The sequence below is a fragment of the Baudoinia panamericana genome, assembly GCF_000338955.1.
Source record: "Baudoinia panamericana UAMH 10762 unplaced genomic scaffold BAUCOscaffold_10, whole genome shotgun sequence".
In the NCBI taxonomy this organism is placed as follows: domain Eukaryota; kingdom Fungi; phylum Ascomycota; class Dothideomycetes; order Mycosphaerellales; family Teratosphaeriaceae; genus Baudoinia; species Baudoinia panamericana.
The window spans coordinates 223,674-250,398 of NW_006911266.1; the positions used below are offsets into that span (position 1 = coordinate 223,674).

Consider the following 26,725-nt stretch of genomic DNA (forward strand, 5'->3'; position numbering starts at 1 on the left):
CTAGAGTGTTGCGTTAAGTTTTGATGTGGGCTGCAAGATTCTCGTATATGAAGGTAAGGTGTCGTTCGATCGAAGAATATACGATGCTTTCACCAGTTGTAGTAAACAGGAATGTGTTGCGAAAGGCCTATAGGCACAGGCAATTGCATGCAGTTATGCGGAAATTCGCCTTGAGGACCTGAGTCCGGACCAATGAGCCTAAACGGCAGGCACGACTAGCACTTTGTGGGTGGATCTACGGCTTGTGCGGCTTGACAGCCAGCGTACTCAGCATATTGTGTGGCACAGAGTGGCTTTCCTCCGAAAAGCCCCAGCGAACTGTGGCGTATTGGCCACGTTGTCGCGTGTTAAAGGGTAGCGACGACAGCCGCATGCCGACTGAATGGCGAAACGGGTGACTTAAGTAGGTTCTCCGGTATTCCGTCACATGCTTGGTCAGAGATACTAGCGTCGACCGGGGTTGTGAGCGTTGCAGTGGTCATCAATGATGCTGCTCTACTCGACCAGTTGTACGGAGGTAGATATGTTCGGCGCCGGGCACGCCTCCGACGAACGCTTAGCCTGCCATGATCTGCGTCACCCCAATCGCCGCCAAACTCTTCTTGGTACGCGGGCCGAGACGATCTGACGCTTTGCTAATATTACGCTTCCCCAGCTCGGCGCTCCGTGAACCTCCGTCGCGTACTGTTCGAATATTTATCGAGACGTGACTTGCTCGGCATGACGGCTTATGGGATTCCCACCGTGAGCGACGTATTGTTCACATTCTCGTCTAGACGGCAAACGCACCGTCATCACCGTGATCCGTAAGAGAACGTTCCGGAATGTTGCCCGTTGTAAGGTAAGCATAATTAAATTCATGCCACTATGCGCCAAGCTTAAAATACCCTGGCTGCAACCGCTGGAATACCTGTTTAGGGTCGTACTTTTTGCTGATCTCGAGAAGACGTTGCCTATTCGTCTCGCCATAGCTCGAATAAACGTCCTGATACTGGCCAGCGTAATTCTGGTACAGGTATTTGTGGCTTAAGCCCAACTCTTCTGCTTTCGCGGTTGAACGCTCAGTCAAGCGCTCAAGCGTGGACAGGACTGCTTCGTCGTCGGATGTGCTCGCCCACATCGTTGCGATGTTAACAAGGATAAGCGGCCCGTCTTCCAGGTCCATACCAAGACAGTTGCCTCCGTTCTTGGAGAAGTGGCGAATCACGTCCACTGGTATCGACTGGAATACGAGGGCGGGGACCAGGCCAGTGATGTTTTGGATTGGCAGGATCTCTTCCTTCCATATGTCGAGGCTGGCTTGCATGACTCGAGGGTCGTTCTTGAACGTCATAGTCGTCCAAGTCTGCCGCATTCCGTCGGGGTTACTCTGGTTGACTTCCCGTGATAGGTCGGTCAGGTTGGAGAACCGAAGAGTTGAGTGAATGTTCGGAATGGCCGTGAAGTTCTTGAGAATTGCCGGGTTCTCTACAGGCTTTGCATATACGAGCTCCGTACTCGCGATCCACTGCCCGTACGTTTGCGCGTATACGAAAGCCACCCAATTCGCGCCGTCTGGATCTGTTGGTGAGTTGTTGGTGAAGTCGACCAGAGCCTGAATGAGCGATGCATTGTGTTCCATGCTGTTCACTGTCACTCCGCCCCACATGGGGCCCTGCTCGAAAGTCTCGAGGTCGAAATGGGTCACGATACCAAAATTGTTGCCACCGCCGCGCAGCGCCCAGTAGTAATCTGGGTACGACTTGTAGTTGACATCCAAGATAGAGCCATCGGCAGTAACAAGCTCGTAGTTGCGAACACCATCGCATGCCCAACCTCTCCTGCCCGAAAAGAACGAGATCCCACCACCAAGTGTTAGACCTCCGACCCCGATACCAGTGACGCGCCCACCAACAACCGAAAGGTTCATCGGAGTCAGCCTGTCATACACATCTATCCAGTGGTTGCCAGCTCCAACCCTCGTGGTGCTCCGATCCTCGGATACATTGACCTCATTAAGCCTCCGCAGATCGATAGTTACGCCATCAGGGATATTGGAGGCGCCGGTGAAAGCACCATGTCCGCCGCTTCGTACTGCGAAGGGACAGTCGGTACGCTCCAAGATCCGAATGATGGCCGCTACCTCTTCGGCATTGTTTGGTTGAACGAAACACCGCGGAGAGACGGAGGCCTGTTGGGCAGACCAATAGCTCTGCTTGTCACCATCGTACTCAAAGGTATTTGGTTGATTGACCGACAGGTATGCGGTCCATTCTAGAAGAGTGCACTTCATGGTCGCGTTAGACTGGGAACACTGTATGCAAGGGAGGTGGCTGCTCTGGGACTTACTGCCGCAGCGCAACCTGTCAACGATGCTTGGGCCGTGGCATTGGCAGAGAAAACCTCTTGTTCCCACGCAAATTGCGGCTTGTACTCAGCACCAATACACGCTGTCTGCAATAGTGCAGTGAGCAATAGACCAACCGCCCTGCGCTTCGCCATTCTTGCCGTATAGTGGCTTAAGGAAAGTGTCCAACAGAACATTTCATACACTTCGGGCTATGTACACTTATTCGGCGCACTACAGGCGAGAAAGAGCGATAACGCAACGCGAAAGTGAAGCGAATGTATACAGGTCCACTATCCACTCCCTTGAAAGAGCTGAGGACCGTATGCGAGCAGTAAGCGAAGGATCTAGTGCCACGGGGCCGTTGGTGTTGCTAATTGCTCGGCTGCAAGACTGGACGACATACTGTGGCACCACATGCATGCTGAATCATTGTGCATACAGTCGGCTTGTCGTTAAGCCGAAGTGTAGGCACCGCAATTAGGAGTTGCCTGACTTCCTCGGATAACGCTGACTGTCGTCCCCTGCGAGCTGATGAAGTCGGCTGGAGATCAGTCGAATGCCGAACTCCGGTTGCGCAAGCTTTCACTCTACTTGACCATAGCCGCAACGCAGAAGACATCTGTCTTGCGGCATGCTCGCCCGTAGTCCTCAGTCTTGGGCATTAGTTTTCGGATGAACAATCAATAGGACATGCTAGCCTCACAACTGCTCGCCGAGGGCGGATGAGAAGAATGCACTCTCTCGGGCATCCGTTTCAGCCAGCTGAGGAGGCACGCCCTAACCTCGGCTGAGTGTGTAGATGGACGCGCTGTGGCAGAGTAGTCGCTCATACGCTGTGCAGTCAACGCAACAAGGTACAGTGAGAACGACACAGTGGAGAACCAGGCACTCCTAACCGCCTTTACCATATACATAGAGGTCAGACATGCCTGCACTAATCTACGTTTCGTACCCTCGCAAGGAGGAAGCTAGATTCGACATGGACTACTACCTAAAGACTCATATGAAGATTGTGGAGAAGCATTGGGGCCCGTACGGCATGAAAGATTGGAAGGTGGTCCAGTTCCGAGAGGGTGACCCATCTGGTGAGTTTGCACACTTTCCATCATTGCCTATGTGCGGCGTACTAACTTGCCCCGGAAGGCATGAGTGTCCAATGTATAATGACCTGGGACTCGGTCGAGGCGTTCGAGAAGGCGATTCAGGCGCAGATCAAAGAAGTGCATGATGATGTCGCGCATTATTCGCCAGATGTAAAGCCAGTGCGTTACTGCGCGGAGTTGATGAGCTCGGGTTAGAGGTCCATATTAGTGGCAAACAGCGCACATGCAGGTTGCCGTGGGTGTTGGTAGACAATCCACAGGATCGAAGTCATCATTGATTGCACCTTATTAGGCTCTGCCGCCCCTTAACGGTACTTCGAAGCTGCTTGGAGTTATGACGCGGCACGCCGCTGCCCGTCCTCGATCACCACGTATTCATCACCAACCTGCCAGTCAGTCAGTGTGATACTGTATCAAACGTGCCGTAGTCGAGACTGCTGGGACGAACCATCATCTTCATCTCGCTCTCTACCATGAAGTTCTCGTGGTCCGGCGTCAGCGCCTTACTGGCCGGATCATACATGAACCGCGCAAAGTCTTTGTAGTCTTTGAACACGAAAGTACAGATCGCATCGTAGTCGAGCATATTCGCTTTACCGTGCAGCATGTCTGCTATGATGGTCCGATCGCGTTGCAGGCAGTAGGTCTATGGAGCGTCTTAGCCGAGAGGGTACGTCCGACTGAATACCCAGTCCTGGCTAGCCGAATGCCATGAGGGCGGCTCGAAAGTCATACGAGGGTGTATGTAATGACGTTGTGCTTCTCGAGTACCGGAGTTGCAAGGTTCGCGTGAACGTGATTGTAGTGCTCGATGAAGGCCTCATCGCTCATACCAGGCTTCTTCTTGACCAAGATCGTGGCTTTGACTACCTTCCGGAAGCCGACAGTACCGGCGTATCCGGCTTCGAGCACCATGATTACAGTTCGGAACGGTTTCGCCCTCAGCTCGACAGAAGTCGTACTTTATTGTTGCCAGATTCTCAGCGCAGATTAGCGTTGGTGGAGCTGGGCCGCTGAATCATTAGCGAAGCTTATAAAGGCTGCGCTAGAACTCCTTACCAAGCTTATGGAATTGCCCAGACCGGCCTTTGTACCGTGCATGCGTGGGATGTCAAATGGCGCAGAGCTGCTGGGTCGAATGGATAAGTACTCCGTCCTTAAGATCGTCATAATGCAGAGCAGTCTCAACAGACGGGTAGTACAAGTTTACCCATTGGTAGTGCTGGCTGCAGCTCAATGCCATTGGATAACGCCGGTTACACCGCACATAAGGCTCGAGGATCGTACAGCCACTTGCGCCCCCGGCCTACGGAAGGATTCAAGAACGCGCCATCGAACGCTTGCCCGGTGCTGACTCTCTGGTTACCTCTCCTCTCTCCTTCGTCTGTGAGCCTGCACCGCTTCTGAGTTCCTTTGCCTTGTACCGGTAATATGTCTGCTATTCTCTTGCTATCCTCGCTTCTCATCCCATCTGTCCTTGGGCAGAACTGTTTCTGGAGGGCCAGCAACACCATTCAGGCCCCGGGGAGTGGATGGTTCGCATGCAACAATACACAAGTTAAGGCTGGCGGCGCGCAACTATGCTGCATAGTCGGATCCCAGTGCGGCGAGGACTCCATCTGTCACAAGTACGGCTTCGCAAGGAATGAATGAACCCGACCGCTGACCATGCACAGCAACGATGGCTACTATCTAGGCGGTTGTACAGATGGGCAATACTCGGACCCCGTTTGTCCGACTGAATGCTCGGCAGATGCCCAGACTTGGATAAGTTGGAACACGACCAGCAATAGGTGGATGTGCTGCGGTAACAGCGGCTGCAATGGTTCTCCGCCTACACGGAGCTTCAGCGCCATCCAGCCAGCATCTTGGACTCCGATAGCAAGCGCCGCACAATCGAGCTCTACCTCTACGACATCCAAGTCTACAAGCTCGACGGGTGCCGCCAGCTCCAGCACCTCGACAAAGACTACAAGCAGCACAGCGTCTTCGACGAGCAGTGCAGCATCTTCGACGAGCAGTTCAGCATCTTCGACGAGCAGTTCAGCACTTTCGACGAACAGCACAGCATCTTCGACGGGCAACGCCACGGGAGACAGCAGTGGAGGTCTGAGCACGGGCGCGCAAGCCGGTATTGGTGCTGCATGCGGCGTGGTCGGGCTTGCGGCCATTTGCGGCTTAGTAGCTTGGCTAGTTATGCGAAGACGGCGGGCTTCGAAACTGTCAGCAGCCAGTCCGCAGCAGCCGGATGGACAACAGTATCCAATGGAGAAGCATTCACCGGGGTATGTCCATCAAGCGGCCCACTACAGCGACGCGGGATACTACCGGGACGTGCCGGCTTCGCAGCCGACGAAGGGAAGCCCAGCACCAGCCCAAGAGCTTGACGTTTCTTCACCGGCTGAACTTGCAGGCAACCAGGCTGGCGCCTCCGAGTTGGATGCTACGGGCGTCGATTCCCGACGTGATTACAAAGGTACATAGAGAATCAACTTCGGTTCAGGGGTCATGAGTTTGGTTTCATCCATCTGCGTGTGCTTCGGTATGTGGAAACCTGTGGAGCCCACCAAACGCTCACAGGTATTGTGTGGAAAATGCTGCGGTCTCCTGAGCCGCTAGTCTGCTTCCATTCTCGGACAGTTTTAGTGGTAAGTCCGCTCACTGTGATCGCGGCCACAGCGTTTGTTCAAGTGCTGGTCTGCTATTAAAATCCTTCGTGTTAGCGCATGCTTGGGTTTGTCAGGATCTTCGAATCTAACAGTGGTGGCGGGAACGCGCAGCGGCATCGGTTCGCGCAGACAGGATGCGGCTGAGTGTGGTCTTCCACTTATTCCGTCGTATATTCACAGCTGAGCTTGACGTAGGCACGTGTGCTATCACAACGTCGCCTTAACTATGATGGCCTCTACTTGAATCGCGCTACAGTAAAGTGTCTCGGTCTCGGAGCAGGATCGTCGAGCATCCTCCTACAACACAGTACCCAGCGTCAGCGAGCCACGGTGACAAGACGATGATGTGCACCGTCAATGAAACAAACAGTCTCTAGCCTAGTCGTGAGACAGGCCGTCTGAAGACACCAATCCAGGAGTACGGGAGAGGACACAGTGCGAGTACATTCTCATGCTCAAGTCAAGCTAGAGAACGAGTGATACGTTGACCATGAGCTGGTACGGGCCCTGCAGCGTGCTGGTACGGAAAAGCCAGCTTCAGAAGGCCTGGATATGCTTGAAAAGCAACTTACTGCCTGTCTGGTGACATGGCTGCCATGCGACCTCAGCGGCTCACGTACCAGCCTTCAGCCTACGAGGCTTGACGCTACTTGTCAGCACTATCGTCAGGCGCACCAAAGGTGCTAAGACTTCTGTACAGTAATGCCCTAACCATCGACAGGTGATACCTGTTCTTCTGTTTTTGACCATCACTCATGACGCCTGGCGAAGCACGGCAAAGCAACTGGTCTCTGTTGGTCTAGGGTACGAAGGGCACTGCCACCCCTTAGGCTATGGGTATCAGCTTGACGAGAGTTGGGACTTTTCAGCGAAGTGAAGCCGTACGGCATTGCATTGCACTGGTAGGGTGCGGTCGTCAGAGCCATCTCTCGGTAGACATGTACGATTGATCTAGGCTGTGACAAGATCTATATTCCTAACTCGTCCGTTGTATCAGTGAGGTCTACGAGGGATTTGAGAAACTCGACTCTGTGTGCGCACTTGCCACTTCAGGCCTAGTTCAGGTGGCCGCGTCTTGACGGCCGCTTCTTCTTTATTTGACAGCAAATCAACATCAACGCGGCGGAAAAGCATGATCCAATCAATGCCCTGTGGACCGCCCGCGCTGTTGCGTATATACCACGGCCCGCTGAGCTGCAGCAACGACGTGTTCGGGAGGGAAAGCGTCTTCACACCTCTGCACGACGCTGGATACGGTCGCCTCCTACGCTCCTGCTGGCGGCGGTACTTGGAAGCCGGTAACGCAACATGATTGGCCGAAACGCAAGACACACACCAACCTCCACTTTGCAGCAGGCTCGTAATCAGCTGTGCCGCACTATACAGGTCACAGCAGCGCGCTGTATCTGAGTTCTTATTGCATGTCTGCAATCCGCGATGTTACCACGAGGTTTTCACGATAATCTATGAGGCATACACCTGACTTGGAGCGCACCACAACAACCCTCGAACGCCCTATCCGCCGTCGGATCTTGTGCCGCCCGGCTAGCTGCAGCTCCCATCCCGATAGCGCACCTCACGCTGCAGATTACGACGATGTAGCTGGGCTCAAACAAACAAGCATTGAATCAAGGCCAGCGTCTCTGTGCCTACAAGCGATACGAGTTATCGCCTCGCCACTCGAGATATTGAAGGCAAACTTGCAGTGGACGTGCTCGTTCGCTCGTCTGTAGCAAGAAAGCCGTGATTGGACGGCGGGGCGCGGGCCCAGCAGAATAGAGGCATATGTACTGATGAGCTGGCAATTGTCAGTTCATAGCCGCTAACGAATGCTACCTGCTGCAGCCGTGCCACCATCGAGCTTGCACGATGCCTCGAGGTCTTCTACCCCTGGATCGCCGCATGACGGCCGATGTTTGATGTTGCCGCTCTCTTCACTTTCTCCGCCACGGTCAAGGCCCAGGTCCTGTCCGCCGTCAGTGCCTCTTGAGATGGCTCGGAAGCCATTGCGTGTGCTGGACCAGGAGCACCACCAGGACCCTGCCATCGAAGACCCGATCGCTTTCGAAGCTGAGCACGACGAGGTGCCTGCTGTGAAGCGTCCCGACCTCCCATCCCCGCCGGAATCACTCCCTTCCAGTACGGAGTCATTGTGCCATTTGCCGTCTTTGTCCCAGCTCTCGCAGACCCTTCGCCTGGCAAAGTACCAACGGCGGCGCTGCTCCCAGCTGCAATTGCAACTACATCGGTTGCAGGTCACAACGGCGCAAACGGCTCGCCTGGGAGTCATCTCGCGTTGTATTCATAGGACGTTGGCGGAGTGTATCAGGTCCGAAGATAAGCCGAGCTTTGTGAACCTCTTGAATGCGCTTCACGAGGCCGTGGAGACCTACAGTGAGCGCCCGTTTGCAAGTACGAGCCAGGAGTGGATGACTTCTAGCGAGCCAGTTACAGGACTACAATCTCCCCTCGAGCATTTACCAGAGGGCACTCGAACGGCCGTTCTGGAGCTACTGACACATCTCCGGCATAGCGGAGACTTTGTTGCTGACCGCCTAGCTTCACTCACGCACAATGAGCTGCTACGGCTCGTTCCAGACCGCGCCCAAAGCCGATGGTCCGACTCTGTTCTAGGTCCTGCCACTGGACCCTCGTACCGTGCATCGAAGCTTCTAGGCGTTACAGTCAACGATCTAGTCGATGTACTTTGTGCGCAACGCTTTGCTAACCCCTTGGCAGCGCTGGTGCATGTCGTGGAAGGCCACAGTCCTGACAATCTGTATGAGGCCAAGCGTAAGCTTGACGTTTGGTCCACAGTATGCGCCCGTCTGCTTGCCGAGCAGAGACCGGGTATCGAGCAGCTGATACCGGCTGTCCTGGATATATGGGCTAACTTCGATGCATGGCCCGGAAAGCAGCGCCTTGAGCTGTGGATCTTGGAGCAACTCCATCGTGGGTCTTGCTTGCTTGATCAACCCAATAAGCAGTCCTTTCGCATGCGCGTTCAATCGCGACCGCAAGCGCCAACCGATGAGGACCGAAGTGTGGAAATTTTCTACTCCAATGCTGTACACTCACTGCTGGACATGCTGGCCGAGGGCGAGAGTGACAGTGTGATACCGGACTCCGTCACCAGCATGTGCGAGATGATATGGAGGAAGCTGGCCTCGTCGCCAGGGCATCAACGTGGCTTTTCCCGCTTCGTAGCCACCCGCTGGCTGTTCAACCCGTTCTTCTGCGAGGCAGTCACTCTGCCAGAGGCGAGTAGAATTTGCTGTGACCGGTTGTCGTGGGCTAACGATCTGTAGGCGCATGGCATGCTGCTGGAACACTATGTCTCCGAGCATGCGCGCTCACGAATACTGCGCGAGGTCGTCACTCGCGCCCAAAAAGCCGTGCTTGACGTCGCTTACGCTTGGTACGATAGACTGACAAACGAGCAAGTGCTGACTGACACAACGAGCAGGAGACTGAGCAGTCCTGTGCCCCCTGAAATGACAAGGCGTGTGGAAGCCATCTTCACTCGCTTTGAAGGTCGCGGATGTGACAGTAGTTTACCTGCTGCCGAGTACGCTCGCTCAAGCACCCCGGAGCCCGATGTCTCTGTTGCTGTATCCTCCTCCGATGTTATCTCCGCGATCAGGGCGCTCTTTCCGCAAAGGAGGCCACCTTCGTTCTGTTCGGCTGTTAATGATGCCAGCTCTAGCCTGCAGTCTTCCGCTTCCTCCATTTCTGGCTTCTCATTGTTCCGCAGCGTAGACCGGCTGGATCAAACACCCTCAACCGGATTTGGGGATCCGAACGAGAGCGAATCAGCCCATCCGCCAGGGGTGACTCAAAGCTCGGGTTTCGGGGTAGGTGTTAGATCGTCTCCGGTTGCGTTCGTTGCAGAAGAGCTGCTCAAAGAAGCTTGCACCACGTTGGAGGGGTTCCAGACCATTAATGGCCGTAGCCATCACGACTGGACTATCCTCGCCGCTAGAGCTGGCGCTTTGTCGTTATGCGTTTGTCCCTTGACTGTTCCACCATTACCGGAGGCTGCAGTGAAGAAAGCCATCCTTACGCGCCAAGGATCTCCGCACGTGAACCGGCTACATCCCGTGCTGGAGGAGCTGCTGCTAACCTATCCGACAGTTGCGACTGATGGATGTACTGTGCCTATATTGACAGAACTAGAGACCTTCGGTAGCATTTTCTCGCACCTACGTACATCGATGCGCGATCAGGAACGATTGGCTGAGCAGGCTGGCGATTTCTTAGGCGCGCATACTTGGCACGAACGCCTAGAGTCTCTAGAGTCGCTGGGATCTTGTGGCCATGGTCACAAGTGTCTGGCAGCAATGTTAAGCTGTACCTATGAACTAGCCAGCCTGTCCGTTACGGCCGATGAGCTGGCTATTTCTAGTTACGAAGCCTGGGCACGGCTCGCCAAGCCAGTTTTGGAGCGGGCAAACACCAGTCTCGGCGCGGCACTCCACATTGCAAACGGTTTGCGGGACAAGATGTGGTATGTAGCAGACGTTCGCACCTCAGGTCCGTACGATGAAGTCAGATCGGTGGCAGGCGCGCTCCAGGTTATGGGCAGACCGAAGCGGACGTCCAGATCGCGGATGGCACCACCACTGAGGCACTTTAGTGGCACGAAAGCATCGGCGACCAGCTTGCACCTCAAGAGTGAGGCACAGATTGTGGAGCTGCTGAGCGCGCTTTCTGGGCAAGGCGGGCCCAACAAGCTGAGTGACGAACAAGCTCGCGCGACCGCACTATGGCTGCAACGCAACAACATCGAGAACCTGTGCCCCGGCGAAGAACGTTTGCACAAGCTCTGTATGGAGGTTCGAAAATGCGTCGACAGGCTTACTGCTCCGGACATTGCTTCTGTACCGGCCAACAGCATATTCGCCCGTGATCACTTTAGTGCTGCCAGGCGAGACGGAGGCATTGCAACAGAATCTACAACGGCGTGGTCAAACACCGCTTCCAAATTGAGCCAACTTACACTTCGGACAGATCTCACGCACAGCATAGACGCCGTGTCCGACACTTCTCATCCACTCTCAGGTTCAAGTTCGAGGGAATACATGATATCGCACAGTCCTACCCTGACCCACAGATCCTCAGCACATTTCTGGTCTCCTGCCATCACCGAATCACCATCGAGCGCTACCAGTATCGCCTCCTTCCAGAAGCGGACAGGTTCGGGCATATTACCCGGCATGCGCCATAACACCCGGTGGACAGTAAACCTCGATCATCTAGAACATCTCAGAGCGACACTGACGAGCCTGCTGCTTAGCGACGTCGCGCAAGCCGTGTGTGGCGATGGAAGCGAAACGGATCTTTCGTTCTTAGCCGGCCTCGGTCGAGAGCTCGCTGATAAGCATGCGATCTTGCCCGCGATGCCAGAAACCCCTGAGCAGACCTCGGCGACGAAAAGCAAGAGCAAGAGGTCTTCACATTCAGGCCGCTTCGACTTTATGAACGTATTTTTCAAGACTATGCGATCGTTCGCGCTACTCAGTAGCCCGTTTGTGAAGCTCACCATCCTACATCAGCTAGACGAGCTTCTGGCGTTGTATGTTCGCGGGCACGAGACTGCCGCACGATTGCCCAAGCCGGTACCCATCGGAGCTCAGCTGCCCACTCAGCTGCCCACTCAGCAGTCACGAGATGCAACTTCAAGCCCCGCAGATGCCAGCGTTGTAGGCTTCCGCATGCTGTTCAGCGACAGCAGGCTGCGACCACGTACCATCTTCCGAGACTTACAGTACATTGCAGCCCTTGTCTCGCCTTCGATACTGGAGACAAGTCCTGCTGGAAAAGCATTCTGCAACGCTGCGGTCGCGCTCACTGGCTTGAAGCAGGACATCCGACGGCTAATGGTAGAAACGGCCGATGTTATCATCGCTTATCATTCGAACAATCGTGGTCACGGACGGTCAGCATCAACGGCGCAGCAGCAGCGCGACTCTGCCACCTTCTCAACGCCGAGGCGCACATCTCTAGCCGAAGACGTCACGAGGTACACTATGGCGCATGCTGCCACGCTACTGCAGATCACGGCTAAAGAGGGTGACCTGGTCGCGCAGCGGGAGTTGGCCACGCTCTACTTGACGCACCCAGAGCTGATGGATCACATCATCGCACCGTTTGCGCGGCCCAGAGACGTCTTCAAAGAGGAGCTGGAGAGCAAGTGGCGGAAAAACCAGGATCCGAACCGGTGCGATCCAGCTACCATGTGTGTGGCGCACCATTGGATGAGCTTGAGTAGTAAAGGTGGCGACGCCTTAGCGACGGAGTACTTGAGGCAGAGGGAGGAAATGGAGAAGTTACCGTGAGCGTGCGATTGGCTTGGCTGCATTTCGAGCGCGGCGCTGGCATGCTTGAATTTGGCCTTTTTAGTGTACCATTATCTGCACCGCAGAATCTCGGCAGCCGTCACTTGATCGAACATTCAGCAGCAGCAGAAGCAGCAGCCCACTAGCCCTGCTAATGCGGACTACAAGCGGTACCGGATCTAGAACGTGACATGCTTCGGTCAAAACAAACTCGGCATGTGGCTAACACCCTCACGAGGTAGTCGACACACGAGGACTCGTTCGGTCCATCTCGCCTTCACAGACACCCACAATAGCAGATATGAACCCGAACTGCTTGCAGACCACACTCTTTGGGCTATGGGGAGCGCTGGCAGACATGCACACTTTCCGGAATGTCCCCGCCAGCACTATACGATCTTGGATCTTACGAACGATGCAGAGGATCAAGGAGTGAAGAAAATGACGGAGGCGATTATGCAGGAGGCGGGCGATATGTTGGCTGGCGGTCCAAAAGCTGGGCTGTTGGCTGCCAGGCCGTAGGATGTTGACAGGAGGGTCGAAATCAGTAGCCTGCAGCAGCAATGCGTTACGGTCACATAGTAGCTAGACGTATGTTGTACGAGAGACGGTAGGGTGCTGCTGAGAGTGAAGCAGTTCTTCAACTTCATGCCGGGTCCGGTATGCAAGGGGATCGATCAGCAGTTACAGCCCGGCGCCCAGCTGGGAACGTTTAACAACTTCGTGTATGGACGTCTTCTCTGCCAAAACAGCTTCAGCCTTGGTCGTCGTCACATGTAGCGTGGACAGCAATGTTGCCTGCGAGTACTGTATAGCTGCAAATGCCAATCAACACCCTCAATTCTTGGCAAGTCTTTGCCGCGGTTACGGGAACATCAACCGGAGTCAGCTCCTCCTCTTCTTTGCTAACCATCACCCAATATGTGAGCCGCCGAGGTCTGCATGGCAACATTGCCATCGCGATACTATTATATAGGTGACTTGGACCAGATGGCGCAGTCGCCACCACTGCAAGGCGTGCGGGTGCTGGAGTTCGCTGGGCTGGCACCCGGTACGTCGATGCGCCATAAGCGAGTAGGACTGTCTGATGTATTGTAGGGCCCTTTGCCGGTCTTCTGCTCGCAGATTACGGTGCGACTGTCCTCCGTGTCGACCGCGCTCATCCTCAAGCCCATACTTCTAACCCGCCTCCACCGACGTCCGACCAACTTACACGGCGCAAGGCGAGCATCTGTGTAAATACCAAATCACCATCTGGAATCGCGTTGATCAAGTCACTCATACCGCATGTTGATGTGGTTATAGATCCCTTCCGTCCAGGCGTATTGGAGAAGATGGGCCTAGACCCGGAGGGAGTACTGCTGCAGCTCAATCCCCGTATCATCGTCGCGCGTATGACAGGCTTTCGCCGTGACGGCAAGTACAAAGACATGGCTGGTCATGATATCAACTACATAGCTGTCTCCGGTGTCCTGTCCATGCTGGGCCGGCAGCATGAGAAGCCGTATCCGCCTGGCAATGTGGTTGGGGACTTTGCGGGCGGCGGAGCGGTGTGCTTTATGGGTGTCCTTTTAGCTCTACTCCAACGAGAGCGGACAGGCCTGGGCCAGGTAGTTGAGGCTAACATGGTGGATGGGTCAGCATTTATGGCTTCAATGCCCAGATTTGGGACGAAAACGCCGTTCTGGAGTGGTCAGAGAGGGACCAATATTTTGGACGGGGGTTGTCCTTACTATGACACCTACAAGACGAAGGATGGCAAGTACATGGCTGTTGGGGCTTTGGAGCCACAGTTCTTCACTGCGATGCTCAAAGGTCTTAGCATTGATCCGAAAGACCTTGGTGGCGACAGGACGGACAGCAGCACGTGGCAGAAACAACGAGAGCTGTATACTGTACGCTTCAACGAGAAGACTCGCGCGGAGTGGGAAAGTGTCTTCGATGGCACCGACGCATGTTGTACGCCGGTCCTGACGCAGCGAGAACTGGAAGCTAGCAGCTTCGATCAAAGGCCAGTCGTGACGCTGAAACGTTCGCCGGGTCTTGCAATACATCAGTCGAGGTCTGAAGGCCGACCGCTATCACGAGGACAAGGTGGCGGCGTCGAAGGCAGTGGATGGGATAGCAAAGGCTTGAGACCTGGCGTTGGAGGCGAGTCGGTCCTGGCAGGGTGGGTAGGATGGAAGCGAGGGGCGCAGTATACAATCCAGAACGGCGGACTTGAGTATGTTGAATTCGTCAGTCGAGCGAAGTTATGACATTCACGATCAGTTTTGGAAGTCAACAACGATAGCGATGTATGAGGTAGTGGAAAGGAAATGACTATGCATGATTCATTTTCTGTTGCATGATAAAACTTTTGTACAGGTCATACAATATTCTAGCAAAGAGGCACGAAGTCTCTGTTCACACGTTCTCTTCACTCATGATATGTCATCCAGGTTACATTCTTACTTTTCCTCCTTTCATCTCACATCTAGCAAGTGTGCGAGCATTGTGGTGTGGTCGGTGCATTGCAGAAGTAAGTCTTGTTGTAAACATTGTTCCCTGTATTAGCCTGCTGAGCCGGCGGCAGGTTCATTGGACCACCCGCTTGCGTCATGTTCGGGTAGAAGTTAGGTGAAATGTTACCGATCGAACAGCCGAGAACGGATGGGGAAATACCAACACCCTCCAGCTTGGAGAGTGCCCAGCTGACAGCGGTAGCAACCTCCTGTTCCGTGCCACCAAGGGCGAGGGGCGTAATAGAGTTGATGCCATCGTAGATATCGCAAAGAATAGTGTTGACATTGAGGTTCGCTGGGTTGGCGAGCTGCGGAACAGCCATGGGCACGGGGTACTGCAGAAATGGTTAGTTCATCTCGACGAAGGAGGCGACATTGCGAACTTACCCGTGGGTAGATGATGGTGAAGCCGTCAATCAACGCCTGGACAGCACCGTATGGAGTAGCGCGACGGTACCACCCTTGCGATGGCCATTTCTCCGGGACGAAGCTAAACTGGCCTGACGTCTTATTGAACTTCGCTCCGATGATTGAAGAGATAGACTCATAGTTTGCGACACCTCCAGCGCCGTACGTTCCATTGCTGAAGAACTGAGGGTAGAAAGCGAATGCACCCAAGCTGACGATGGACGGGAAGGGGAAGTAATAAAGGTACGGATTGTTCTTGAGCGAGAACGCGGCATTGGAGGCATATCTGTTGGGGCCGTTAGCATGATTAGTAGCTTCGCATGTCTGGTGACTAGTCTTACTGGGTTCCCATCGTAACCAAGTCAAATTGCTTGGTCGGGTTGGCCGCAGCAGCTTGAACATTCTGCTGGAAGAGGCGAGAGGACAGGTGATGGTTGTCGCCACACGCAAGATAATAATCTTCGCGATTAGGCGAGATGTCGCACTCCGCGGTGTCGTGACGGTTAAGACCACCGACGTTGCCCGGACCGGCACCGAGGTACCATGACTCGGTCGCAATGTCTCCATCGGCAAGAATAGTGAAGACGGCAAGGACCGTTGCAAGGTCCGCACCCATGTTGAAGCCGCGTGCAGTGGCGTCCAGTACCTGACCGTAGTTGACGTACCCGTTACGGGGCAGGTACCCGTAGTTGGCGAGCAGGTTGAGACCTGGACAAGGGCCGCGAGAGTCGTTGGGTCCAGGCGCTTGGAAGGTATAACCGGGCTCTGGACGATAGTTCTTCGGGTCGACGGCCGAAGCGACGGAGCCTGTAAGGCCGGTAATGTCGCTCGCAAGAGTGTTCAGCAGGCCGCTAATGAGACCTCTCTTTTCAGGCTCTACATCCTCGACTTGGTCCGAGTCGCGCTTCTCCTTGAGGAATTGAACAGCTTCCTCGCGGGAATTGATGCCCATCATGCCGGGGAAGGCCAAACCCAAGGCGGGCAGGCCAAGAAGTAGCAGCGATGTCTTCATGTCGGCGGTGTAATGTAGTGAAGAAAATTGGGAAGAATGAACAGCTTCATCAATTCAGCCAACGCGTCCAATTCGATCTTTCTTATGCTACTTCAACCAGGACGATCACAATCGTGCTTTCCGAGGCATCGTCATCGACAAGAGACCGATCAAACGATCTCGCAGCAATACCATTCCTACAATAGAAAAGACCGGCCAGCGCAACGGACCAGTATGTTGGAGAAACCCACGACGCACCGCCGTCTTCATCCAAACCCGCAAATCGATCACCGCTCTCAAACCTTGCGAACAAACTGCCAGTGTGCCACGAGTGGCAAACCCACCGGACATACTCTGCAGTGACTGTTGATCGCAGTGTCCTCGACGTACCGGATCATGTTGCGGCTCAACCATGCAGAAGTGCCAAAGTCAACCTACGGCGATCAATATTTCCATGCTCGGTGAGGCTAGACGCAGAGAAGGTGTAGTGGTTCGGAACTCAGGCACAGCGAAGAAGGGTCGGTCAGCATGATACCGCATCTTGTGATTGGTACCACGCGGTGACAATTCCACGGAAGTGTGATGTGTGGAGTGGTGCTCGAGCTAAGCTGCTTGCACACGGTAGGCCAACCGTATGTGCAGTGATGGCATGCGGCTGAAACTGCCAATGTCAAATTGTCGAGTGAGCCAAGGCGTCGTCAGAGCCGGTGGCAAGGTTTGCCAGATCCCCTCCACAGCTACTCTTATTGACTGAGAATCACCGTAGCTTGTATTGCCGCCAGCGTATGCAGGTCGGCAAAAAGGCTTTGTGGCTGCATCAACGACATTCTGCGTTGGAGCGGACGTTCCTCGGGCTTCGACATAAGGGTTTCTTGGGCTTCTATGTGAGATTTTCTGGGGCTTCGACATAAGTGGAGTGACTGTTTCATGAAGCACTCGAAGCCTCCGGTTCGGAGATTCTTAAAAGCGCAACTTCTGTGCACGGAGCGACGTGGCGCAAATGCTCACGCGGAGACATGGATTCAAACCTTGTCCAAGCGGCCGTGCCTGAATATCTGCGCATTGCAGAAGTGATCAACACATGAGATCGAGATGATGTTGTTTGCTTCTTCCATTTTGAGTCAGGCATGGCTGTAAAAGCGGAGTAATTCTCAACCTCACGCGTCTCAATTGAGCACTCCGCGGTTGCCAAACGATCTACAGCCGAACAGTTCATCCCGCCCCCTTCTTCGCGGAGCGGGCTATTCTTCCGTGCGGTGCAATCTTGGATGTGTTGTCGACGGTCTGCATTGCCTTTAGTCACGGCGAAATACCTCAGCGGACTCAACTCCATTACCCAAAGTGTGATGATGTAACTTCAGCTCAACTCTATGCTAAGTTTGACGCCGGTCAAGCGGAACATTTGTCAAAGTGGTTCGTTTGGACTTGCACGTATGGGACTGCAACCTGCAGCGCTACAGGCCGTAGTGTATGTGAGTATGTCCTGTTCAGGCTCGTTCTAACGTCGTTGCCCGGTTCGGCCTCGTCTCGCACAATGCACTTGGCAGGTACAAACCGAGTCCGACTCAGTCGCACACCGTACGTACGCTCAAGGGGTTCGGCCTCGCATGCACACGTCGTCATGGTGCAACCGGATGGGAACGAAAGGCAGCAAATCAATGCCAGCCTGCCCCGATGGCGAGCGACCGGCGATATATGCAATACGTCTGTTGATATTGAGCCGGGAAAGAACCCACTGCGGACTTGCTCCAAGATTTCGCTCCAGCTCCAAGGCCTGTCACCCGAGGCATATGGTTGACCAGACGAGAGGGATGATCTGGCAATTACGGGATGGTGGGCTTGGCGAGAGAGTCGATACGAGCTCCCCGCCCAAGATGTAGTGCCACTGAGGCTGCCGCCGCGTAGGGAGTAGAGCGACCGGCGGTGTAGCCGTCCGTGTGGTTGCGTGACTGCTCCTGCTCGCGGACAGCTCGCACAACGCTGTGGTGTCGAGTCGTAGAGGGAGTTTGGCTTGTTCATCGGCGCGAGCCTTCGCACCCCTTTTTCAACCATTCTATCATCCACGTACGTCTCACGAAAGCCCGGTAAGTACAAGGACTGCGTCGAAAGATCTCGTCTGTGTATCCTCAAGGCAGGTTGCCTGCGAGACAGTGAGGTTCGTTGAAGGCATGCACACGTCATGCTTGTCTGCAGTACGCACTTCACAACGAACATTGCTACACCTGGATTATGTCCGCAAACAGCATTTCCTCCATCACCTATCGATAATGGCAATACCACTCAAGATGGCGCCCAAGATCGGCAAACCAAACCTCACCGCATGCATTCTTGACCACTGATTCACCAGCTCCTTTTGCTCCTTTACCTCTGCGTCATTGAGCGCAGACGCGCCGTCCTTCTTCAACCGATCGTTGAACGCTGCTGCTTTGTCGTTAATTGGAAAGATCATGGCAATCTCCCACGGCGCAACCGCGATCATGAACACGAAAGCAGCGGCATAGTACGTCCAGACTGCTTCGCCAAGATAGTATGCCCACGCCGCCATTGCCAGGGTGGCGATGCCGAAGAAGCGGCTGGTAGGCTGCAGGTACTTCCCGCCGCGCTCGAAGACGCCGACGAAGATGGCAGCTTGTGCGTCCGCGGAGACACGGGGCTGTTGGATGAGCGGTACGATCCAGAGACTGAAACACGAGGCGAGACCTACGATGAGGCGTCAGCGGGTGACTGGTAGAAGCTGACCTACACGTATGGATATCGTGCCTCCTAGCAAAGATAGCGATAAGGTGAGAACGAGTTGTAAGATTTCAAAGGTAGTCACAGCCATGGCAGAGTTCTGTATTCTCGTTTAGTGTTCAGTGATGGCGCCTTTGAGGTCTATGGCGTCTCTGCGACTAAGCTCTACTGTACGACGCAGTAGGTTTCGAAAGCTGTTTCCGTACAGTCTCTATGTCCGGCTACGACGATACACCTATCTCTACGAAAGATCTTCGGATATGAACATCGACAACGACCGGCCTGTAGCTCTGACTCTTCCAGCATTGTATGAGGGGATCCTAAGCCCCTCACGTGGCTACCCAGGAGCTCTCGTAGAGTCTCTTCTCGACCCCGGATCCCGGAAAACGTGCCTTCCGCGAGGTGGCGTCATTGGAGGCATCGCAAGCGCCAAGAAGCGGGCTAGATTCACATGCTACTCCATTCAATGCGAAGTGAACTGTGTCAATGACTTTGGCGCTTCGGATGCGGCAGTGCAAGATGCCATGAAACAGCTATAACACTGCGGTCGACGCAAGTCTAAGGTAAGGCAGGGTACACGAGCTTTCACATTCGTATCATCTCTGCGCGCCCTCAGCATGGTCAATACGTACGCTATCTTAGGAGCTACGGGCAACACAGGCAGTAGTATCATCGAAGTTCTGACGAAGTCTCACGATGTCGAAATTCATGCTTTCGTCCGCTCAAAGTCCAAGTTGTTCGGCCTCTTTCCCCACCTGGAGAACGACTCACGGTTGAAGGTCTACGAAGGCACGCTGTCCAACCTCGACGTCCTCCAATCATGCATTCAAGGCACCAAGGCTGCTTTCCTCGCCGTGGCAGTCAACGACCCCCGACCAGGCGTGACCATCGCACAAGATACCGCTCGCGCCGTCCTGGCAGCAATCGGCCGCATGCGGAGTCAAGACCCTCAGGCGAAGATCCCGCGTCTGATCGTGCTCAGCTCCGCATCCCTGGACGACCATCTCTGCCGTAACATGCCCAACTGGGCGCATCAGCTACTCCTCATGATGGCGCATAGCATTTACGAGGACCTTCGTCGAGCCGAGACGATACTGCGAGCAGAAGAGGCTAACGGAGTCAGGACGGTCTTCATCAAGCCCGGCGGTCTCGTCCACGACACTCAGAAGGGCCATGAGCTGAACTTGGACCGACAGCAGACTTTCCTTAGCTTCCTGGACTTGGCGGCGGGGATGGTGGAGGCCGCTGATGCGGAGGATGGGAAGTGGGACATGCGGAACGTGAGCGTCGTGCCGAAGACGAATGATACGAGGATAGAGTGGCGGGTGCCGTTCTTTGTGATGATGGGGTTGTGGTATTACTTCCTGCCGTGGACTTGGGCGTGGTTTCATTGATGGCCTGTGAAGGTAAGGTCATGCTGGGAAGCGTTGTCAATGGCATACTGGTGCCATTTCAAGGTATACCTCCACCACTATCTTTGCGACAGTCTGATTCCTCAACCGTCATAGCCGAGTACCGCTTGCGAAGAGCTAAGGTGTGGCATTCAATCAAGCGTATGGTGACTGAGTAGCTAATCAGTCAGTTGCATTAACCATGTTGCTCCCGCCCGTAGTCAGTTCCGACTATAGTCGGTGCCCGTCGGTACTGCCGCCATTGCCTACTGCGGCAAAATCTCCATTCAGTGCTCCAATTGGCAAGTGGAAATTTGTCGCTTGCGTACGACTTGGATTCATGCACATTGCTGCTTCGTTTGCCCTAACAATAGACAAAGATTTACCTATTCCGCCGGGCTACAGGGAGGCAGTGGAGTCGGAAGGATGTTTGCGACCGCAACTTCAGTAGCGCAATGGGGCAATGCCAGTCGACGGTAGAATGGACTGAGGTCGAGACTGAGTTCAACGTTCTTACCTTGTCTTTTCTCTTGGAGTCTCGAGGACTTCACTTCGTGTAAGCTACATCTCCTTTGTTAGCATCCATCTCACATTCCAACTACGTCCTCATCCGGCAAGCCCAACAATGGCCACCTCCATTGTTACATTTCACTCTATTCTTCCGCCATACTTACGGCGTCCACGACACCTTCGTTATGAAAAGTCGACAATGGCCGACTACGACGGCAAGAATGATGAGCGACGAGGTTGCAGTCCTCCACCTCACATCACACTCCCGCCGATCTCACAGGAAGCGTCTAGCCTCGGCAACGGCGCAACCGGAACGGCAGGTCCCGACGTGCCGAAACAGCCGAAAGAGCGAAATGACCTCAATACCAGCCGCATCGACACGTCGAACCTCTTCCCACCTCATCCACGCAGCAGTTTACTGTCGCCCAGGACACCGCGCAAACTGCGCTCGCCTTCGAGTAGGAGGGGTCAGTCTGCGCCGTCGCTGCCCATGAGGCAGGCGGATGATGCGCACGATGCTGGTAAGTCTGTAGCGTTTGCGACTGCGTTGTACGTTCCCTCATGCACAGCAACAATCCCAAAACCTCACATTCACGTGCCCCACTTCGTTCAAAACAATGAGTAAACAGCACTGCTATTCTCGCACCCACAATGGGCAAGCCATCCTATTGTCACCGAGGCATACGTTAGCACGACTAGCAGCCCAACATTCACTTGTTCGCGGTCACAATCATACCACATACATCCTTCCATATCCGCAGCACAAGCATCAGCGTCAGCAAGCGTTCCAAGACCACGCGCACACTCCCATTCACCTCCTCCACCCTTCAAGTGCCCCTGCACCACCTCGTCATGTCTGGCAATCCTCCTTATCCCAAGTCCCCATTCTCCGGCTCCTACAACCCAAGGATTCCGCCTGGCGTGCCGACGCATAGCCCAGATGGACAGCCGTACAATCGGCCCAAAGAATATGTCCGCAAACCCGGCGAGGCACCCTCGCCTTCGTACCACATGCCTGCGTCCAGTCCATCTCACACACCATGGCCACCACCCAGTAGCCCATATGGTACCACAGTCTCTAACACTGCACCTCTAGTTAACTATCTCAGCCTCTACGACCAAGAGCGTAGAGCGAAGGTTCAGGCCGAGAAGGAGTGGCACGAGCGATGCACCAGTTTGCAAGACGCCCTTGACAGCAGCGAGGAGGCAGCTAAGAAGTTGAAAGAGAAGTGCAAAACATTAGAGGAAGATCTCAAGCACAAGCAGAAGGAGGTTGAGCATGCTGAAGTGGAGCAATGTGCCGGTAATGAAGCCGTGCAAGGGCTTAACAAGGTTATGCGAGAGCGCGATGAAGCCAGCGCGAAGGCCGCCGCGTTGGAGAAGCAGCTGGAAGTCGCCTACTCGTCGCAACTTGACGCGCACCAGAAGCTAGACGAAGTCACACTCGAGCGGGACACTGCGCACCAACAGCAAGCCATCCTTGTGAACAACTTCAATGAGCAGCAACAGATTGCTAAGAACTGGGAAGATATGGCGCAGTTTGGCACCGACGCGCAGCAACAGCTCAACGACGCGATGACCGCGCTCCGCCAAGAGTTCGGCGAGATCGCAGGCGCACTCGACGTCTACCCTTACCTCGAGGCGTTCCGCGAAAAGCAGCAAGCCGGCGGGCTGAAGCGAGAAGACTCCTACTCCAGCCTCTTCGAAGAACCGGTGCTCGCCAAGCCGAGGAAGCGTCCGCAGAGCCAGCGTCAGGTCTCGCTCGGCGATGAGCTCAGCAGCAAGATGGAAATGGATGTTGGTGAGGGCGAAGAAGGCCTCGCCACAGTCAAGCAGGACGATCATTCTAACGCTGATGATATGGACATCACCATCACGCAGGACTGGAGTCCGGAGATGAAGGCGTTGATCGAGAAGTATGACGCCGAGCTCAAGGCGGCGCGATACGAGATCAAGTGTTGGGAGGAGAAGCAAGCAGAGAATCAGAAATGTTTCGATCAGCAGGAGGAAGAGAAGAAAGAGCTCGAGGGCGAGAAGGACGCGCTGAAAGAGCAGAAGGAGAAGATCGAGATCGAATCGCAGGCGCTGAAGGCGCAAAAGGCAAAGCTCGAGGCTGATTTCACTGCGGTGCAGGAGGAGAAAGATGACTTTGCGACCAGGCTTGCCCAGGTGGACCTCTTCAGGGTTGACGCCGATCTGAAGCGGCTGCAAGAGGCTAAGGACAGCTCCGAGGCTGAGCTGAAGGCGCAGCTGAATGAGGAGAAGCAAAAGAGCGAAGCCGAAGTGAAGAGGCTCAAGTCCATCATCACGAACAAAGAGCAGACCATGAAGCAGCGCGAACAGACGCTGCAGAATTCTATGAATATGAGAGCGAAGGTGGAGAAGGAGTTAGCGCAGCTGAAAGATGCAGCTGCCCGTCAACCCACACCCATTGCGCCGCCGCAAATCACACCTATAATCACCACAGCAGCTCCTGCGCCGGCGAGCGCTATTGGGAAGCGCACCGCCAGCGCAGCAACTCAGACTGATCTGCCACCACCTCCCAAGAAGATCGAGGAGCTGGATATCATGCCACCGGTGACCATAGCAGCTTTTGCTCCCACGCCCGCCATCGGGAAGCGCGCCGCCAGCGCAGCGACCCAGACCGACCTCCCGGCCATCCCCGAACCAAAGGCACCGCTCCAAACCACCCCATCGGTCGCAATAGCACCCTTTGCGCCCACGCGCGCCTGGCGAAAGCGCGTCGCCAATGCCGCGACTCAGACCGAGGCGCTTGCCATCCCAGCAACGAGACCGGTCTATACCGATACAGGGACGGCGACAGAACCCCTTCCCCCCGCCACTTCTGCGGGAGGGAAGGCGCTGCCGACTTCCATGCAGCTTTTGTTCGCCGTCCTGCTGTTCGTGATGGTGGGGATGCTGCTTAATCTCTCCAGCTTGCAGGGGCGGATGGTGGAGGCTAATGATCCCACCATTATGTATCAGTTTTGGACGCCGGATCGCACGTATAGTAGCTCGGTGTTGAGTCAGTTGGTTGGGGGGCCGTTTGTCGGGGATACGGGGTTCTTTTAGGGTCGAGGTGGTGGTGAGGAGGTGAGGGACGGGAGACTGTTTTATTACAGCTCCGAGTGCGGTGCCGATATGGTGTGTGATGGCTTGGGAGTCTGTGTATAACAAGCTCCAAGCGCAGCGGAATTCACTGGGATGCGCATAGGTTTTCATGATACCCCGGGAGCGGCTCAATGAGCAAAGGGAACGATGAGGATGCGCAGGTGTTCGTTCAATAGCTTGGGAGACTGTGAATGCAAGCTCCGGGCATAATGTATGTAACGAGGCAAAACTACCTTATCTACCCAAAAGCCAATCTCCGCTGCCCTCTCTCCGGCGCCAAGGTCGAGGGCGGCCTGCCTTTGCCCTTTCCTTTTGCTGCTCCTCCTCCTCCTGCCCCACCCCCGCCGCCACTTGACGTGGATTTCATTGCTGCGGGTGGGACAGGCTTCGGCGGAGGCGGACGCGGGGAACTGGAGTGTTCATTCTGCAGATCTTGGGCGAAGTGGAAGTCTTCATGCTCTAACTTGGCGTCGAGGGGGAGGTGGTGTTGGCAGCGTGGACAGAGGTAAGTTTCTGCGCTACCTTGCAGTGTGTCGTAGAGCTGATCGTGGACGGCGGGAGGAGGATTGTGTGTGTTCGGCTTTGCTGGGTATACTTCGTCGATCAGAGACTGGGATGAGACTGGCTCGGCGTGTGTGGAAGGATCTGGATGCGGTGTTGGTTCGGACAGATCTGCCGTGTCTGAAGCGCCGTATAGCTCGTCGTCCGGCTGGTCTTGCCCCACGAACAGCGCCTCCTCGTCGGCATCGTTCGCCTCCATATCGTCCCCCTCCAGACCCTGCAAGTCGTCACTAGCGGTGCTCTCCTGTCTCGCCGGCGCGCCAAAGAACTTGGTGATGCCACCCGCCTCGTCAGTCCTCCTTCGCTTGCGTGAAGGCGGAGTCTGCGCCCTATCACTCCCGTCTCTCGCACCATGGCCGCCACGAAGTGCCTTCGCTTCATCGCCATGCACCAAAAACCCCCCAATCCCCTTATTGTTCGTCACGCCGTTCTCAAATCCACCCACACTAAGCGACAAGTTCGCGCAAGGCCAAGCTCTGCCGTCAACGATGACGTGCGCCAACAAATTCTTGGCCAGCTCAAACAACCCATCTTCCGTAATCTGCCTCCCCATCGGGATGGGAGACTGCTTACTCCGCGTCTGCGCGCCTTGCCGGTGATGCAGGTTAATCGTCTTGGGACGGCGCTTGTTCTCCAACACGCCTTCTTCGACCAGTCGGCTGAAGATGTCCGCCACGAAGATACGGAGCCATTTACACGCCACTTCAAAGCTGTTGATGCTGGGTCGGAAGGACTTGGCTGAAAGCATACTTTTGATCTGGGTGCGTGGGTTGACTTCGCTGGTATCCTCGCCTCGGAACGTGCTGTAGAGCCATGAGCCCGTGTCGTCGCCGAACTGCTTTTTCAATTGCTCGAGGGGAACTTTGAGCATTTCGGACACAAGGTCGGTGTTGAAGGCTGCCACTAGTTCGTCTCCGAGTTTGCCGCCTAGGTTTCGAATTTTGGTGAACTTGAAGCCTGAGAGGAACTGCTGGACTGCCCGATTGCGAATCACAGTCTGTCCGTTCGGCTTGTGGTGTCCTGCTCCGAGCTTGGCTAGCATTTTGTTCTTGCTGATACCGGCGGAGCAGGTGTAATGTAACTGGTCGAAGACGGCTTTGCGGACGTCGCGGACAATCTCGGAGGCGATGAGGGCGCAGACATCGTCCCAGTCTGGTTCGTCCTCCTCGGTTTGCGAGGAGTCGAGGTCCACAAGCGAATCTGCCGCCCAGTCTAGTGCCGTGGTTGGCGGACGAGGCAATGGTTCCGATGGGTCATCGTACGGTGGCGGACCACGCAGCTCAGGGTATCGCTCTAGAAGCAGACTATGCACATGCGCAGATAGGTCGAGGAACACTTCATCGATGCTTGCCTTCTCCACTTTCTGCCTGTCCGCTGGGAGGAACTCCTTGATCAGAGCCAAGATCTTCCGGCTTTGGATCCGGTATGGATCGAGTGAGACTTTACGGGAGGAAATCTCCCTACCAGCATCTGCACCGTTCAGTTCGTAGCTCCACTTGGTATCGCCCGCCTTCCAGGTGGCAACATGCTGGCAGATGATTTCCGGGCATTTCTCCTTGGCTTCGGAGATCGTTACGTGCCTGCTCAATCCGAAAGCTCGCGCTGGGTAGTTGATGGCTATCAGACCTTGCCACTGCTGCACGGCCAGAGGTTTCGAAGGGTCAATGCCCAGTCGGACAGTCTCACATTGCGCGTAGAAGGCGTCCAGGTCGATGAGAGCAATGCATCGCAACGGACAGGTCGTACTCGAAGATGCAAGGGTTGCGAGTTGCTTGTATGTGAATTTCGACTTGCGCCGGCTTCGTCTGGGTGTCACAGGCGAAGACAGGTAGGCTTGGGAGGAGGTCATGTCGTCGTTAACAGCCCGTGTTCATGATCGAACGACATAATCCAACCATCGACTTTTCGGGAGTCTGCCTATCCGTCATTTATCGTATATGCCCGCAAGTACTGTGTGAACATATGGTAAGACGCGTAGCGCGTAGAGTGGCTGCGTTCAATGACATCAAGGGTCTTCGCTTGTACATAACATCAAAGTCCCGAGCGAAACAACATCATTCCATCAACACACGATGCC

The 26,725-nt window shown here is 54.9% G+C and overlaps 11 protein-coding genes across 11 annotated transcripts; 5 read left to right on the top strand and 6 right to left on the bottom strand.

The window, feature by feature from the left end:
* Window positions 1-865: 865 nt before the first annotated feature.
* Window positions 866-2,481, bottom strand: BAUCODRAFT_124562 (uncharacterized protein; the record flags this gene model as incomplete). Its single annotated transcript, XM_007680689.1, has 2 exons — window positions 866-2,266; window positions 2,329-2,481. The coding sequence occupies 2 exons, from the start codon at window positions 2,479-2,481 to the stop codon at window positions 866-868; spliced, it is 1,554 nt and encodes a 517-aa protein (XP_007678879.1).
* An 846-nt stretch (window positions 2,482-3,327) lies between these two features.
* BAUCODRAFT_36262 (uncharacterized protein) lies at window positions 3,328-4,391 on the bottom strand. The gene is made up of 3 exons (XM_007680400.1): window positions 4,168-4,391; window positions 3,881-4,078; window positions 3,328-3,818 (listed from the first exon to the last, which is right to left on the bottom strand). The coding sequence occupies exons 1-3, from the start codon at window positions 4,345-4,347 to the stop codon at window positions 3,765-3,767; spliced, it is 432 nt and encodes a 143-aa protein (XP_007678590.1). The 5' UTR covers window positions 4,348-4,391; the 3' UTR covers window positions 3,328-3,764.
* A 137-nt stretch (window positions 4,392-4,528) lies between these two features.
* BAUCODRAFT_36264 (uncharacterized protein) lies at window positions 4,529-5,196 on the top strand. Its single transcript, XM_007680401.1, has one exon. The coding sequence runs from the start codon at window positions 4,864-4,866 to the stop codon at window positions 5,083-5,085; it is 222 nt and encodes a 73-aa protein (XP_007678591.1). The 5' UTR covers window positions 4,529-4,863; the 3' UTR covers window positions 5,086-5,196.
* A 2,896-nt stretch (window positions 5,197-8,092) lies between these two features.
* On the top strand, window positions 8,093-12,439 carry BAUCODRAFT_26074 (uncharacterized protein; the record flags this gene model as incomplete). The annotated part of the gene is made up of 2 exons (XM_007680361.1): window positions 8,093-9,346; window positions 9,410-12,439. The coding sequence occupies 2 exons, from the start codon at window positions 8,093-8,095 to the stop codon at window positions 12,437-12,439; spliced, it is 4,284 nt and encodes a 1,427-aa protein (XP_007678551.1).
* Window positions 12,440-13,339: 900 nt separating this feature from the next.
* On the top strand, window positions 13,340-14,846 carry BAUCODRAFT_36268 (uncharacterized protein). The gene is made up of 2 exons (XM_007680402.1): window positions 13,340-13,490; window positions 13,538-14,846. The coding sequence occupies exons 1-2, from the start codon at window positions 13,430-13,432 to the stop codon at window positions 14,695-14,697; spliced, it is 1,221 nt and encodes a 406-aa protein (XP_007678592.1). The 5' UTR covers window positions 13,340-13,429; the 3' UTR covers window positions 14,698-14,846.
* Window positions 14,847-14,915: 69 nt separating this feature from the next.
* BAUCODRAFT_75194 (uncharacterized protein) lies at window positions 14,916-16,303 on the bottom strand (the record flags this gene model as incomplete). Its single annotated transcript, XM_007680624.1, has 3 exons — window positions 14,916-15,278; window positions 15,331-15,637; window positions 15,693-16,303. The coding sequence occupies 3 exons, from the start codon at window positions 16,301-16,303 to the stop codon at window positions 14,916-14,918; spliced, it is 1,281 nt and encodes a 426-aa protein (XP_007678814.1).
* Window positions 16,304-17,463: 1,160 nt separating this feature from the next.
* On the bottom strand, window positions 17,464-18,523 carry BAUCODRAFT_36269 (uncharacterized protein). Its single transcript, XM_007680403.1, has one exon. The coding sequence runs from the start codon at window positions 18,392-18,394 to the stop codon at window positions 17,732-17,734; it is 663 nt and encodes a 220-aa protein (XP_007678593.1). The 5' UTR covers window positions 18,395-18,523; the 3' UTR covers window positions 17,464-17,731.
* A 103-nt stretch (window positions 18,524-18,626) lies between these two features.
* Window positions 18,627-19,052, bottom strand: BAUCODRAFT_44548 (uncharacterized protein; the record flags this gene model as incomplete). Its single annotated transcript, XM_007680528.1, has 1 exon — window positions 18,627-19,052. A coding segment is annotated over one exon (426 nt), but the record flags the coding sequence as incomplete, so codon positions are not given.
* Window positions 19,053-19,572: 520 nt separating this feature from the next.
* Window positions 19,573-20,712, top strand: BAUCODRAFT_36270 (uncharacterized protein). The gene has a single exon (XM_007680404.1). It carries the CDS (start codon window positions 19,693-19,695, stop codon window positions 20,467-20,469), a length of 777 nt encoding a protein of 258 aa, XP_007678594.1. The 5' UTR covers window positions 19,573-19,692; the 3' UTR covers window positions 20,470-20,712.
* Window positions 20,713-21,397: 685 nt separating this feature from the next.
* BAUCODRAFT_36272 (uncharacterized protein) lies at window positions 21,398-24,334 on the top strand. The gene is made up of 2 exons (XM_007680405.1): window positions 21,398-21,497; window positions 22,073-24,334. The coding sequence occupies exons 1-2, from the start codon at window positions 21,467-21,469 to the stop codon at window positions 24,046-24,048; spliced, it is 2,007 nt and encodes a 668-aa protein (XP_007678595.1). The 5' UTR covers window positions 21,398-21,466; the 3' UTR covers window positions 24,049-24,334.
* On the bottom strand, window positions 24,250-26,592 carry BAUCODRAFT_36277 (uncharacterized protein). Its single transcript, XM_007680406.1, has one exon. It carries the CDS (start codon window positions 26,495-26,497, stop codon window positions 24,326-24,328), a length of 2,172 nt encoding a protein of 723 aa, XP_007678596.1. The 5' UTR covers window positions 26,498-26,592; the 3' UTR covers window positions 24,250-24,325.
* Window positions 26,593-26,725: the final 133 nt, after the last annotated feature.

Excerpts from the sequence above, each read along its gene's own strand:
- BAUCODRAFT_36262 (XM_007680400.1), bottom strand. The coding sequence starts at position 4,347 with ATGGTGCTCGAAGCCGGATACGCCGGTACTGTCGGCTTCCGGAAGGTA. Across the intron at positions 4,079-4,167 it reads ACGTCATTACATACACCCTC|ACCTACTGCCTGCAACGCGA; the intron begins GTATGACTTTCG and ends GACGCTCCATAG. Across the intron at positions 3,819-3,880 it reads AGAGCGAGATGAAGATGATG|GTTGGTGATGAATACGTGGT; the intron begins GTTCGTCCCAGC and ends ACTGACTGGCAG.
- BAUCODRAFT_36264 (XM_007680401.1), top strand. The coding sequence starts at position 4,864 with ATGTCTGCTATTCTCTTGCTATCCTCGCTTCTCATCCCATCTGTCCTT.
- BAUCODRAFT_36268 (XM_007680402.1), top strand. The coding sequence starts at position 13,430 with ATGGCGCAGTCGCCACCACTGCAAGGCGTGCGGGTGCTGGAGTTCGCT. Across the intron at positions 13,491-13,537 it reads GTTCGCTGGGCTGGCACCCG|GGCCCTTTGCCGGTCTTCTG; the intron begins GTACGTCGATGC and ends GATGTATTGTAG.
- BAUCODRAFT_36269 (XM_007680403.1), bottom strand. The coding sequence starts at position 18,394 with ATGGTTGAAAAAGGGGTGCGAAGGCTCGCGCCGATGAACAAGCCAAAC.
- BAUCODRAFT_36270 (XM_007680404.1), top strand. The coding sequence starts at position 19,693 with ATGGTCAATACGTACGCTATCTTAGGAGCTACGGGCAACACAGGCAGT.
- BAUCODRAFT_36272 (XM_007680405.1), top strand. The coding sequence starts at position 21,467 with ATGAGGCAGGCGGATGATGCGCACGATGCTG. Across the intron at positions 21,498-22,072 it reads GGATGATGCGCACGATGCTG|TTAACTATCTCAGCCTCTAC; the intron begins GTAAGTCTGTAG and ends CTGCACCTCTAG.
- BAUCODRAFT_36277 (XM_007680406.1), bottom strand. The coding sequence starts at position 26,497 with ATGACCTCCTCCCAAGCCTACCTGTCTTCGCCTGTGACACCCAGACGA.